This window comes from Pelmatolapia mariae, linkage group LG22 (genome assembly GCF_036321145.2).
Source record: "Pelmatolapia mariae isolate MD_Pm_ZW linkage group LG22, Pm_UMD_F_2, whole genome shotgun sequence".
Lineage (NCBI taxonomy): Eukaryota > Metazoa > Chordata > Actinopteri > Cichliformes > Cichlidae > Pelmatolapia > Pelmatolapia mariae.
In genome coordinates, this window is record NC_086245.2 from 30,585,694 (window position 1) to 30,600,827 (window position 15,134).

The window sequence follows — 15,134 nt, forward strand, 5'->3', positions numbered from 1 at the left end:
ATTTGGTGCCAGCAACACTGCAAAAAATGGAACAGGGAACAGAGCTGGAACATGTTACAACTAACTGCTTGCATCAAAGAAAGGTCGACGCTTTCAGAAGTAAAGATTGAGAGGCGAGCGGCCCAATATTTTAATAATGTTTTTCAGCGTGAAACTGTTAAAAATGTCACAATATTCAAACAAACAGAGAATCTGCAGAAGTCTCTGTGTGCAAGGGACAAGCCAGTGATGGAAACACAACTTGAATGACTGTGATATTCAGGCCTTCCTATGACACTGCATTGAAAACAGTTGCAGCCCACTCAGCATGTAAAGCCCTTCATTTGTTCGACAAACGTCTTGGCCGTTGCTAGCTAACTAACAAACTAAGCAAATGGCTGACCATTTACCGTAATATCAAACTCTGAAAAACAAGATGAGAAAAGGAACTAGAAGTTACAAGTAAAAAAATAGAACCACAAACCAAATATAACCTGGGTTTTTAGATGTTAAACATGTCACATTGACATTCTCAATATTTTTTAATGTTTATATGTATAGGTTTCAGAAGCCAATTTGGACATTCACAGTTTTTTGTCCTTTTATACCTTATAGATGTATTTTACAGAGAGCTATGCCCCTCTGCCTCCACCGGTTGAAACAGATGACTACCCTTCCCTGAGTCTGGTTCTCCCTGAGGTTTCTTCCTGTTAAAAGGGAGTTTATCCTTCCCACTCTCGCCAAGTGCTTGCTCATAATAGGTTGATCTGATTGTTAGGGTTTTCTCATAGGGTCTCTTGTAGGGTATTTACCTCACAATATAAAGCGCGTTGAGGCAACTGTTATTGTGATTTAGGTAACTCACGAACAAAGCAGAAATACTGCTCAGGTGAGTTAAAATCATGTATCATACCTTATCATATAAGGTATGATACATGATACATTCTTTTTAAAGGGTGGGTAAAATCGTAACATTGTACCTTCTTTTTTTCCTGAAGAGTTCCTGAAATGACCGAAGTGGAGCCAGTGCTGGACTTTGCCTCCTCGGGGCGCTCAGGGAGGAGAAATGCCCTGCCTGATATCCTGGGCTCTCCAGCAGGTGTAAACCCTGGTGACTTACCTCTAAAACTGGCTGAGCTATCCCTAAAAGGTGATATTTCCTTTTAAATGTGTTTTGTTTTTTTTTTACTTAGTACTTTAGCATGTGAAGCAATATATTTGATTATTTAGAAACAGTATAATGTAAATTAAGGACACTTTGAGAGATGTTTTTGTGAACTTGACTGAGATATTTGATCCCTGGAAGCCTTTCTGTGGCTCATCTATGGCTTGAAGCTATGGCAAAGTTTTTGAGATTTAGGAAAGGTTGTCCTTGTCTAAATACATCTCCCATTTAGTAGCAGATGGGTGAGCTTTAGGCTAGGAATGTCACTAGGGAAATGCTGCCCATTTCCCTGTCATGCATCACAATTGCTAAAAGAGTGTAGCTACCAGGAGTGCCAAATTTGGGCCACTGAGCATCTTTGGCTGCATGTGTAGAAAACAAATTAGCATCTAACATAACACAACATGGTCGTGCAATTCATCTTACAGACCCCAAAAATGAAAATACAGGTTTGCTCACATGAACTCGGATCTTTTGGAATTCCTCCAGCAGTGGCAGAGAGACACTTTGTTTGCCTCCATTGGGGTTTCTGAAAAAAATAGCAGCCTTAAAATGAAAGCAAAAGCAAAAAAATGCCAAGCACATCACTGACACAGTCATTTATGAACAATAGCTTTGGAAAGAAATTCCACATTTGTGCCTTTAGAAGTCATTTTTGAGTTTTGTGTGCAGATGGTCCGGGAGGGGCTCAGTCACCCACGGCGGAGGAGCCACCAGCACCGCCAGAGAGCTCAGATGGGAAAGAGGGATCATAGGGACTCGTTTATTTACCTCCCCGGAGGCCTACAGAGATAACCTGAGAGAGGATGAGGAACGAGGCAGAGGGCGACCTATGGGAGAATGAGTGATGATCTGTGGAGAGTCACACCGTTTGCGAGGCAGCTGAGCCACGGAGGGAGGGTGATGGACCCACTCCCAAAGGACTGGAGCCAAGAGCTTAGGACTGTTTTGGTACTTTCTAAAAAGAGTCAGACGTCACCTAGTTCTGAACCACATAGTGTGTGCACGTGTGCATATTTGCATAAACGCGGATACGCTACATTGGGAATAAAAAGGACAATGACCGATTGTGTCCTGTACACTCTTTATTACTATTTTTCTATGATTTATTTAAAACTAAAGAAAAAAGGAACTTGTGAGTCAAAATGTAACGCACCATTTTCCTTGCATTTCCTGCAGATCTCTGTTTTGTAGCCCTGTGTGTTCTTTGACAGTAGTTTAACTGCAGCCTGTAGTGGCTCGATCCTTTTTAACTCATTACACGACTTAAGAAAACTGGGAACTGTGTTATCCGACTCATTTATGCTTTTTACACTAAATGTGTATGATCTAGTGTGCATTTTCAAATGAGTCTATAACTACACTGCAGTTGTACAGTTTGTATCCTTCATCACCAGACTGTTTTAACCATAACAGCAACCAGGGACTCTTTGCACTTTTTAGGGATGATTTGGTGCAACGTGATGATATGGCATCCAAATAAAGTGTAGTCCATATCTTGAAACATTCCTTTAGAGAATAGTTTCCCACTGCCAACACTACTTCATTGTAATACTGAGAGAAAAATTAAGATTTCATTTTGTTTTTGTTTTATTGTTTTGCTTTTCAAAGTCTCTTCATTTTCCAAATATCTGAAAATGTGCCTAGTGGCAGTTTACAACTAAAAGTGGGTGTTGTGTTCTTTCTCTGTGAGGTACTGTTATTGCAAATTTCGGGGCTCTTGATATTTCCTCAGTTTTAATAGGAGGTATTGTTAAAAAAAACCATCTGAACTACTTGGACTGTGGATGAAAGAAGAAAACACTGGCCGTAAAATCCATGTGGACAACCAGATTTCGATTTGCAGCAAAATCAAGTGTGGAGGGGTTTTTTTTTTTTGGGGGGGGGGTGACAGCAGCATACGCTTGGCCGCGGGAGCAAGCGTTAAGAAATGCTGCAACCTCCACAATGTGTTTCTAGTGCTGAAAATGGCAGCAGTTCCCCTTCTGTCTCGCTCGCACGGAGAAAAGTCTGTTCGCACTCATCAACACATGAGCAGAACTGTGAATAGGACGCGAGCTGGAGAGTGAGAAACAACAGCAAGAGTTCACACTTTGCCAGCTATCCCCTCTCTGCTACTGTACATATACTATAGTGTAGTAAAATCCATGTGTGTCATACATGCTGCCTGTATGATTACCGGACTGTACCCACAAACAAAAGGTGTTTTGTAATTGTCTCTATTTGAAGATGTGTTGACTGGTGGCCTGTCTTTATGTGGATGTGTTTCACAAATGCAACAAGGAAAACCTGACGTGCTGCTGCCCAGTCTGTTTTTATTCCTTTTTTTGTTTTGTTTTTTATGCTGTACTGATAAAGTGTCTGTGGTCTGTCTGAAGCTGATCAACACATTTTAAGAGACCGATGAATCAGAGGTGTATGTTGTAGTGTCCTGGTGCATATATTTTACTTAACTGGATTGAATCCATTATGTTGATTCTATCTGGTGGTGAAAATTGCCATATTAAATCTCCAAGCTTTACCTATACTGCAGTGTGTTGAATACTTTTATTCCTCTATATGCCTCTCTGTCCTGCCTCTTGACCTTTAAATTAAGGAGTATGTTGCTTATTCTAACATTTGCTTGAATTTTTGATTCAAGTCTGGCTATACGAGTCTGACATGTGGCCCGTATTGACGTATTTTCAAAATATTTAATCACTAATAGCTGTTAAATGAGTTGTCTACCGTTCATAGTTAGCATGTAAATACTGTAGCTACTTTCGGCTTCTCCCTTGTCACAAAGTAGCGCTACAACAGGTAGCAACACATGGTCGATTTAGTAAAAGTAGGCTGTGATGCCCTTCCTGACGCAACCCCAAAAGGGATTTGTTTACCTTGCTAGAAGCTGAGCAGTAGCCTTTTTACTTGCCAGCTGAGCATGTTAACCACTATACTATGGAGCCACCACTAATCATGTACACTAACATGAATAACTGAACCCCTGACTAAAAACCCTAAATGCTGACCATTTTTGTCAAATTAATTATATCTCTATTATAAACTTAATTTGCTGTATTTGCAGATAGATGAGAAAGTCTAAAGAACAGATGCCTGGCATGAAGGGGAACCGCCAGGTTAAATGTGTTTACAGATTTCAGAATGCTGCATATGTGAGTAAAGTTGCATAAAGCTTTTTTGCCTCCAGGGTGGGTTGTGACAAGTCTGATAAGTAGTTTTCTGATAGCATGTAAAGTCGAATTGATGGATTTGCAATATTCAGATCATGCTGTTTTAGAACAGAAGAAAAACGGTGTTGTGTTTGACGCCTAAAAGCTCAGTCTGTGTTTTTGTAAATTTCCTCCAGAAGTGCTTTTGTCAGTCGTAAGGCAAAAGGGAAGGTATGGATCTATGGACACAATTCGGTATAGTCATTTGAAAAAGACAGTAAACCCTCTTTCAGCACCAAGGTTTTGAGGACATGATAAAAAAAATAATCTGGTCCTTATCAGGTTCAGCCGGATTCAAATTATTTAATTATTTAAAATTATTGAAATAACTCTGACCTCAGATGAAGAGTAACACATAACCATTCCCCTTTTTATTTATTTAACACAAACAAGAGCTCTGTGGTGAGAGAAGAACCTTCCTGAAGGACAGCAGCACTCAGGCCTGTATGGTAGAGTGGCAAGATGGAAGCCTAAAAGGAAGCCTGCCTGGAATTTGCCAAAAGGCACCTGAAGGACCAGATCATGAGAAACACAATTCTCTGGTCTGATGAAACAAAGATTGAACTCTTCGACCTGAATCATCATGTTTGGAAAAAAACAGGCACTGCTCGTCACCTGGCGAATACCTTTTCTTACAGTGGGGCGTGGTGGTGGCAGTATCATGCTATGGGGATGGTTTTTGGCAGCAGGAACTGAGAGAGTAGTCAATGCAGCAGTGCACAAGGACATCCTTGATGATGACCTGCTTCAGCCTCTTCTCCCTGTGCTGGACCTCTGTAACAGAAACGAAGCATGTGAAATGCTGCATCCATTTCAATCCTACTATTACTTGACACCTTCAAAGAAAATGCCAATTTAGCAAGCTCAACTGACAGGCCAAAAGTGTCAACATGTAACCAAGCAGGAACTTTGATGGCTAAAACCAAAAACACTTACAGTTGCTCAAATAGCCTTGTGAGGTCCAGCTGGTACAAAAAATACTTTAGTATCTGTTTTAGTAAGTAATGTCTCAGTGGATAAACACATAGCAGATTACATTTTAGTTGAAGCTTAATGTTAGGCCAGTTTGAAAAGTGTGCTGACACAGGGGCTTTAGCCAATCACCGTGTGCTCGGCTTCACCTCAGTTAAGTTATTGTATTGAATTGTATTGTGAATTGTATTCACAATTTGTTGCATTTTAAAACAGTTTTTAATGAATTTATCTGACACATAATATTCAAGGGTGTGGCTTGCTACCTATTTGCTAATGTTAGCTGACAACTTTAATCTCCAGTCTCTAAATATGGTAACTTATGTCTCCAGAAAGTAACAGCGACATTCAGTTCAACTAATTTCAGTTCAATTCAATTCAATTCATTTTGATTTAATTCAAGTTTATTCCTATAGCGCCAAATTACAACAACAGTTGCCTGGAGATACTTTATACTACAAGTTCAAGTGTTAAATTCAATTCTAGCTTTAACAGGGAGCCAGTGAAGAGAAGCCAATACAGAGGAAACATGATCTCTCTTTCTCATCCTTGTCAGTGCACCCCCTGATAATAATGTATTACAATCGTCCAGCTTAGAAGTATTGAATGCATGAACTAGCCTTTAATCATCACTCTGAGACAGCATATTTCTGAGATTTTTAGAGTCAAGTACAATAACCTCAGTTTCTACTTTCTTTCAGTCTGAATGTAGAAAAACAGCAAATTAGTTCATCCATTGGAGTTCATCCAGTCCTTTATCTTTTTAACACATGCCTATGATTTGACTAGTTAATTTGTGCCGTCAGGCTTCATAGTTGAATATAGCTGGGTATCATCAGTATCAATGCAGTAAGGCCAAACAAGACAAACACGGAGCTGACTCTTGGAATTCTCACTAGTTCAGTTTCTGTGTTATGATGATCTCTGAATCCTGACTGAAACTCTTCAAACAGGAAATTCCTCTGCAAATCTTTTAAAAAAATAATTCAATAAGAGAAAGGCAAAAAAAAAATCAGTCTATAATGACCTAAGACAGCTGGATTAAGTCTGGGTTTTTTAAGCAGTGGTTTAATTACAGCCACCTTGAAAGCCTGTGCTAACAGAGATAAAGAGGTCATGTTTAAAATGGAAGCATTAATTACTGGCAGGACGTCTTTGTGTCTGTTAGGAATGGAGTCTAACAGACACATTTCATCGTTTGGAGTAACTAATTATTGAAGGTAGTTTAGTGAACCCCACAGCTCCCTTTTTTCACTTGTCACTTGGTTAGTCATTACCTGTAACAGTCCCACAGCATGGGATTGAAAGTTCTAATGTAAAAGATGTGGGGTCAACTGCAAACTGATAAAGACAAGTAAACCTCTGATTAGACAGCTAGTTGATGTTCAAAGGCAAAAGAAGACTAGATTAGACAGAATCCTAAATAGCCATAATAACTAAAGACAGCTAAAGTTGTGAAAATCGCTATCTACATCTGTAAAATAAGGGCATGTGTGGATCAATTAAAGTGTGCACAAGCAAGCACATGCACTTATTTTTTCCTTCCAGTATGAGCATATTGGCACCTGCCTGTTACATAATGCAGCAGTTCCTCTTGGTGTGCAGCAGATGGAGACATTCACTAAATTATCATTCACCTCACATCATCCTTGTACACCTTGGGGAGGATTTCTTTGTTATGTCTGGCAGAAAGAAAATGGCTGAAATACAGCTGTTTTACACTAGTTTTGGCAGAGGTACTATGCATCACGTTAATATCGTGGTTTAAAAAAAAATATCACAGTTTCAAGGTTTTGGATTTAACATTCCTGCACACATCTTTTAATTTAAAAACCCAGTGATGACTTGCATTTGGACACACCCATCTCTGTCTCCCTCTCTCTGCAGAGAGAACCATGTAAAGCACATGTCTCTCCTATGTTATGTTAACTGATGCTGTGGTCCACAGATTATGTAAGAGAGGCACTGTTGGTTAAATACATAACAATCACTACCATGCTAATGGGATATCCATGTATGTTTTTGATCAAGTAAAACAGAAGTGTTTAATAAATTTGAGACTTATTATCTCTGCTAAAAGTCTCCCCCTGCATTCTCAGACATCCCCCACTCCTCTGATGTGGCTCCCTCACCCAGACTGCTGGTACGTAACATGTTGCTAGGGTAACCTAGCCTTGAGAGATGCTTGGACCTTATTTGATTTAAATGCAATTATGGAGGTTTCCCCCTTTTTTTTTAGAACACAAGAAAAGGTGAAGAATTAATTTGAAGGCTTGGCTTGAAAATGCTTTTGTTTATGGAGCTGTGCTTGACCCTGTTATTTTTTATTTATTTATTTTTTTAACCAAGTCATGAAATGTGGAAGCAATATCTAAAAATAGCTTTGGCTGCAGTGAACTGCCAACTCTGAACTCCATGATTAGCATTCATCTCTCTTAACACATCAGACTGTGCACACTTTTACAAATCATAAATTACTAGAGAGTTTGTTTCTAAATTCACAGAACAGAAGAGCAGCACACAGAAAAGCTCTCTGTTTTCTTACATAATTGAACAGCATGGTAGAGGCGGTTAGCTATTGGTTTTCCTCAAGGAAAATGTCGTGTAATTGCCCTACAGAAATGCATCGTGGTTCCTTTGACAAACAGATTAGAGCCAAACGCTGTGCTATCAGTCGAAGCTAAGTGAATGAACAGCAGTAGCAGCATCCTTTACGATACTCCACTTACTCTCCATTGCAATCTCCATTATTCTTTGTGCTGTTCGCACCACCAGTGGACAGGCCAAAGAGATAATGACAAAGCTGCTGTGGAGGACAGAGTAAGTGTTAAAGAGACATATAGAAAGAGACACTGTGAGGGAAAGAAAGGGAGGAAGAGAGGGAGGGACTGACACTGAGGCCATGCAGACGTGGGTCACAGAGAGGATGCCAGACAGGCAGGGAAAAGAAAAGCCTTCACGTGGAAGTCAACGTGCTATTTCCAACACCCAAGAGCCTCAAAAGGAAAAAGAGAAGAAGACATGAGAGAGGGTCAAAGACAAAAGGGATCCTAAAAACAAAAGGGACAAGAGGAGGAGTTACAAGTTAAGGAGTTACAGGAGCGTTGATTCAGTGTTTTCTTATTGCTTGGTAATTGTTCCTTGCTTTTACTATCATTTATCATACAATCTAAATTAACTAAAAAATAAATAAATTCAAAAAATAAATGCTTCCAGATTTTAATTGCTGCAAATCCCATAAAAAGATCAAAACCAACATCTTAGGTTCAACATGTACATATACGGGTTGTTTTGCCATTACCCTCTGTTACAGTGAGCAATCCAAAAATAAATAAAGAATATTATAAAAACAGATCAATATCATGTGTATGCCCTCCTAGTTTTAGGCACATAAACAACTTTGTTAGATTTAGGGAAAGATAAGGATAGTTTGGGGACATTAAGGAAATTTTGTTGTTGTGTTACAAAACACACAGTGCACATTTCAGTCAGGTCCACTGTTGTCAAAAAGAATAGCTACTTCCATCTATCCATTCTCCTCCACCAATCCCTGTGTAACCCCAGTAGCTGCATATCTTTGGACTTTGGGAGGAAGCCGGAGTACTCGGAGAGAACCCATGTAGACACACGGGGAGAACATGCCAACTATAGTTACTTCCATGTGTTGTAACTAATATGTGGTGGCAAGGCTCTGTTCTGCGACCTCCCTGCCCTTCCATACATATGTGGACAGCATAAGGTCAGGAGAGTATCCCTCACTATCCTCCCATGTGTAGACTCCAGTGCACAACAGAGCAGGCAACAATAACAATAAATTAACTTAACAGGAATGATAGGAGGAGCTGGGGTTGTAGCGGTGGGTTGCCATGTGGCTGACAGGTGTACAGCAACTCTGGACTGGCTAGCCTATCTTAAAGAGCTCACCATATATGAATATATAGTTTGCCAGTCAGCTGAACCCTCAGGGTGGTGTGGGCTGTCATTAGCTAACCAATGCGATGCTCAATGTAAATGATGGAACAGCATCTATCCACAGTTACTTTGGTAATCCAATCAGTTAAATGCAGTTAAATGCACTTATTATCAGTTCAATGCTCATGATCAAACATTAATGTTTTTGTGCACTTAAAGACGCATGTAAAGAGAAGATTAAGGACGTCCTAGAATACGTCCTTGAGGAATGTCACAGATCAGTGGATACAAAGAGAACATAAGAGCAGAAAAAACAAATATTGCTGTACCTTTTTTGGTAGAGGGCTTCAGCAAGATGGTAAAATAAAACAGGCAAAATAATCTACTAAAAATATTTAGTTGGAAACCATTAGGCACACTGATAGATTACGCAGTGTGTAATCTATGAACATGCTGCTGATCCCTGCATCAGTTGAGTTAAGTAAGTGCAACCAAAACATTCATTTTAATCCCCCGTCCTCAGTGCATAGATGCTACTATTAACAACTGTTTTTGTCATTTGCATCCAGTCTTCCTTAAAGTGTGTTTGAGCTTGGAAGTGACTTCATTCTTTGTCCAGGGACAGATCACAAGGCTGCAAACACACACATGCTCACACACACAAACATGACATCACCCAAACAGTGGTGGGGCGGAGACTGGCAGAGTAAGCCTGGCATCGCTCATACACACATACGCAGCAGGACAGCACAACTCCTCGCCCTCCATAAGCTCTCTGTCAGACAGCTCAGCTTGGCATCACTCTCTCCCAATAAGATGAAACAAGCATTAGCCTGACCCCGTTCTCACGGCGACCAAGTCACTTTACAACAACATTATGCCCTGCTATCTCTACAGTCTAGCATGTTTGACCAAATCTGCCATAGTCTGCAGACTGCCTTTCACAGACTTCTAGAGAATCAGAATCAATATTAGAATCAGAAAGGGTTTTATTGCCAAATGTTGAGCAGGTTTACATTATGAAATTGCTGCGGTACTTAGTGCAAAACATTACAAAACACTGTAAGACAAACACTTGAATAAACATAAAAAAAAAAAATTAAAAGTGCTAAGCAGGTTGATATAAACATGTACGCAGGTGATCAGTGTGAACAAAACATATATAAACTATAATCTACAAGCACACAAGTTTGTTTCTCAACCTCAAAAAAGCTGTAATTGAATTGCAGTGCCTTCTCAAAGAAGCTACAAATACTACTCATTCTTTTTATTGATGAGGTGCTCAGTCAAATCCATTTTCAAAGAGAACTACACTGAATTTCTATTGTTAGTAACTGAAGTCTTTTGGCAGCCATACACTGATTTAACAGTGCATTATGCACTTGCTAAAAGAATATTAGAAGGAATTTCTACACATGAGAACAAGAAAAACAGCCATGATTCATCACACTTAAATGTCAGGATCCTGAGCTGTTTCTTCTACAGCGCTTATATTGATCCGTCTTGAACTGAACATCACTTGGACAAAACAACAGACAAGACAAATTGCTGAACTGAAGACGACCGGAGTTAGGAGTGAATGCTGGGATTGCAGTTGCATGTAATTTTTGTAATTGTAATTTATGTCATATATTTATGTAAAACTTGTGTGGAGTTCGCACACATGTCATGCTCTGCGTTTGTGTAGGTTCTCTGTGGCTATTAAACTTGTGTGGAGTTCGCACACATGTCATGCTCTGCGTCTGTGTAGGTTCTCTGTGGCTATTCCAGCTTTCACCCATAATCCACAGTCCAAGCACCTTGAGGCAACTGTTGTTGTGATTTGCCTCCATATAAATAAAACTGAACTGAGCTGAGTTTCTTACATTGTTTACAGACAGCTGTGTGGGCCTTAGTTCAGTTCACAGTGAGGTGAAAGATCAGTGTCATATCTAAGAGCTGAGAGTTAAGGGCCACTGAAACAGAGTGTGTGTAATGAAACTCTGAATTAAACTGGGCTGAGCTTCACATGCAGACATCTGTATGAGTGGATGTTGATATGATATTATCAGGATAATCGCCCAGACTGGGATTATAACTGTTACTCAGCAGCAAACTACGAAACCCCAGACTAATCTGACAGTGCAAATCAGTATCCAATGCCGAGGCACCAAATCTGGTCAATGGTTAAATAAATAAATAAATAAATAAATGTGCAAGCCCCACCTCCTCAAGTTAATCAGTGTGATAAATCAATAACTATTATTTTACTTGTAAAAGTAATTTTATTAAGGGAACTGAAATTAGATTGTAGTTCTGCAATGCATCTCCATTGACATCCAGTGTTTGCCTGCAGCTTTCAGCAGCCATCTGCACATCCTCTCTGCAAGTCTTCTTTGTCAATCCCCCCAAGATCTCCCTTACCACTTCACCTCCCTCCATCCTCCTTATTCCTTTGTTTGCCTCTCATTCGCTCTCTGTCCTGGGGCTGACATCACAGTCCCAGAGGAGGTAACAAGCCCTGATTCAGCACCAACTATTACCATCTATGTCCCCACCCTGCATCACTTTGTAGTCAGTGGTGACTCCCCATGTTTCTCATCTTTCTTTTTATCTTCCTTACCCCCCTCTCTTCCCCATTACCCGATAACCATGGCCTTAAGAGAGCTTAGGCTGTTTTTACAGTGCTGAAAACAAGCTCTCCCATGTGGCCAGGGCTCTTATTTCACTATAGGCTGTGTCAGGGAGGGCAACAGGAACATGAGGGCAACACCAAAATAAAATATTTATCTAAGCCTTGAATATATAGAAGAAAACTAAAGTATTTTCCTATTTTTAAGATTCTGTTTAGACTTGATAGCTTTCCATTTTCAAGGGCCTGACTTCCAGTGATGGAAGCTAAGCTCATTGTCCTACAAAACATTTAAAGCCTCATATAACATGATAACAGCCCAAGCTACAATGTGTAAAGTTTTCAGCTACCAGGCTGATGATGTATTCTTCAAAAAGCTTTAAAAATATTATTTTGACCACAGCCAATAATAGCAGTTTTTGGGGTTCAAAAATATCCAAGACATCCAACTTAAAAAAGAAAGAAAAAAAACCCAAAACACTAAAACTATGTTCCAAAAAATGTAAAATGATTGTGACCGGTCAGTTTATCTTGAGATGTGTCTTTGACAGCAAATTAAATGATCATTTTGTGTGAAAATACTGGACAGCAACATCCTCAGCCTATGAACTGTGTGATTACAGTAATGGACTGGGAAGGTTGAAGGTCGAACCTCACCTTGATAGTATGGCTGTAGGTTAGTAGCTTTGCACAAAGAGCCATAACCCTGAAAACCTGAAAGCCAGAATTTGGGACGTTACACAGTCTGTCGTCACAGAAAACAATCTACTGGAGTTCACAGCACATATTTATGTTGACTAGAATAATTTTCCCAATTAGATTTTAGGGTTCCCCCACTTTTACATTTACTTGGTGTTGTATTACTGGCAACAATTTATGTGAATAAACAGGAAAAATAATTGAAAAATTAGATTGCTTTTGATTACATATCCATGATAACAGTATGTAGTTGTGTTACAGCCAAATTATTACACTGAGACATGAATGTCTGCTTTCAAAACTTGCTGATGCGGCAAAGCCAATTCAATTCCATTATGCTGTGTGTCGCTGGCATTTATTATTAACAGCGAGTTAAAGGTAATATCAATCCCAGCTCTGTGTTTTGCTTCTGTTAGATGCTTACCGCATAACAAGTGACATACTGCTGAACAAAGACACAAACTACTGTGCTGTCCAGACTAGTGGAACAAAAAAGGTGATCACTTTCACATCTCTCCCCCTGCCTGTTATTTGAGTGGATGTGAGTCCCGTCTGTTAGCCTTCATTAGGGACTGTTTTGTACACACTGAGGCAACAAGATAGTGGGAGGACAAGGCCACAGTGCAGGGGGCGTTGGGGTGTGAGATTAGGAGGAATAATGGGGAGTTAAATAATAGAAGGGATATATCCGAGGCATGGATTCAGAAGGTTACCAGTATTTTAAAAAACATAATCACATGCCTGTTTAGAGACCTTCCCATAGCCATGTTTCCATCTGCATCTTGTGCCATGTTTGTAACACCCAACAAGGACCAAGGTCATAAAAACATTTTTTTTTGACATTCTATTGCTTTCCATTCATTGAGCATAACCAAGCTTACTAGTATTATTATATTATATTATATTATATTATATTATATTATATTATATTATATTATATTATATTATATTATATTATATTATATTATTTTTGTGGGTGGCTGTGGCTCAGGTGGTAGAGCAGCTCAGCTAACAACTGGAAGGTTAGTGGTTCGATCCTTGGGTTCCCCAGTCTGCATGCCAAGTATCCTTGGGCAAGATACTAACCCCAAGTTGCTCTCCGATGTATCCATCGGAGTCTGAATGCTTAGATTGCACTTAAGTATGGAAGGAAGTGAATGGGTGAATGAGGCATGTTGTATACAGCACTTTGAGTATTCCGGGAGAGTAGAAAAGCGCTATATAAGAATCAGTCCATGTTATCTTATAGATTAGCTAAATATGGTCAGTTATGGCAAAATAATTAAATAATGAATGGATTTAAAAAAGGCAGACCCCAAACAGGTAACACTGAGGCCTCAAAATACAGAGTACCATTTACACACGTATCTTTTATATGCCATCTGTGGCTGAAAAGCAACCACAACCAATTCAGAACTTAGCTTGCATGTTAAGCAGCACCTATTGCCTTAAATATGGTTGTGCACTGGTCCCATATCTAGATCCTACGAGCAGACCATCTGCGACTATCATGTCTTTGTTGTAGACATCTACGGTCACCAGGGGGCAGCACCATAAACAACCAGTTTGTGGGCTATTCTTACTTGTGATGCTGTTGGCAATTCAGCCAGTGGCAACAAAGTGAAGTTATAACATACACCGACCAGGCATAACATTCTGACCACTGACAGGTGATGTAAATAACACTTCATCACGGCACCTGTTAGTGGGTGGGATATATTAGGGAGCAAGTGTAGATTTTGTCCTCAAGGTTGATGTATTAAAATGACCGAGTCTGACAAGGGCTGAATTGTGATGGCAAGACAACTGGGTCACAACATCTGCAAAACTGCAGTACTTGTGGGTGTTCCTGTTCTGCAGTGGTCAGCATTCATTAAAAGTGGTCCAAGTAAGGTCCAAAGGCAATTCTGTGTGGTCTGATCTAACAGGCAAGCTACTGTAGGTCAAACTGCTAAAAAAAAAAAGTCATGCTGATAAAAAGGTGCCAGAATACACAGAGCATCTCAGTCTGCTGTGTATGGAGCTGGATAGCTGCAGATCAGTCAGGGTGCCCATGCTAACTCATGAATATTAGAACTGGACCTGGCACCAGGATGCACTATGGGAAGAAGGGAAACCAGTGAAGCAATGTGATGTTTTTGGGCAATGTTTTTCTGGGAAACCTTGGGTCCTGCCATCCATGTGGATGCTACTTTGACACGTACCATCTACCCAAGCATTGTTGGAGACCTTGTACACTTTTTCACAGAAAAAGTATTCCATGATGGATGTGGCGTCTTTTAGCACAGTAATGTGCCCCGCCACAAAGCAGAAACAGTTCAGGAATGGATGAGGAGTACAACAATGACTTTGAGATGCTGACTTGGTGTCGGGGTACCCCAAATCACAAGCCAACTAAGCATCTGTGGGATATGCAGGACAAAAAAGCCCAATCCACAGAGATCCCATCTCACAACTTACAGGACTTAAACATCTTGCAAACATCTTGGTGCAGGTACCACAGCACACCTTCAGGGGTCTAGTGGGGTCCATGCCTCGACAGGTCAGGGCTGTTTTAGTATAAAATGGGGACCAACAAAACATTGGG

The 15,134-nt window shown here is 40.0% G+C and overlaps 1 protein-coding gene across 1 annotated transcript in view; it reads left to right on the forward strand.

Annotated features, from left to right (window-relative positions):
* Positions 1–3,671, forward strand: part of pkib (protein kinase (cAMP-dependent, catalytic) inhibitor beta) — a 35,087-nt gene extending 31,416 nt beyond the window's left edge. Inside the window, exons 2-3 of the mRNA XM_065471323.1 lie at positions 978–1,129; positions 1,817–3,671. Of these exons, the coding sequence (XP_065327395.1) occupies positions 988–1,129; positions 1,817–1,899 (225 nt within the window). The 5' untranslated portion in view covers positions 978–987 and the 3' untranslated portion in view covers positions 1,900–3,671. The remainder of the gene's footprint in view (positions 1–977; positions 1,130–1,816) is intronic.
* The last annotated feature ends 11,463 nt before the right edge of the window (positions 3,672–15,134 follow it).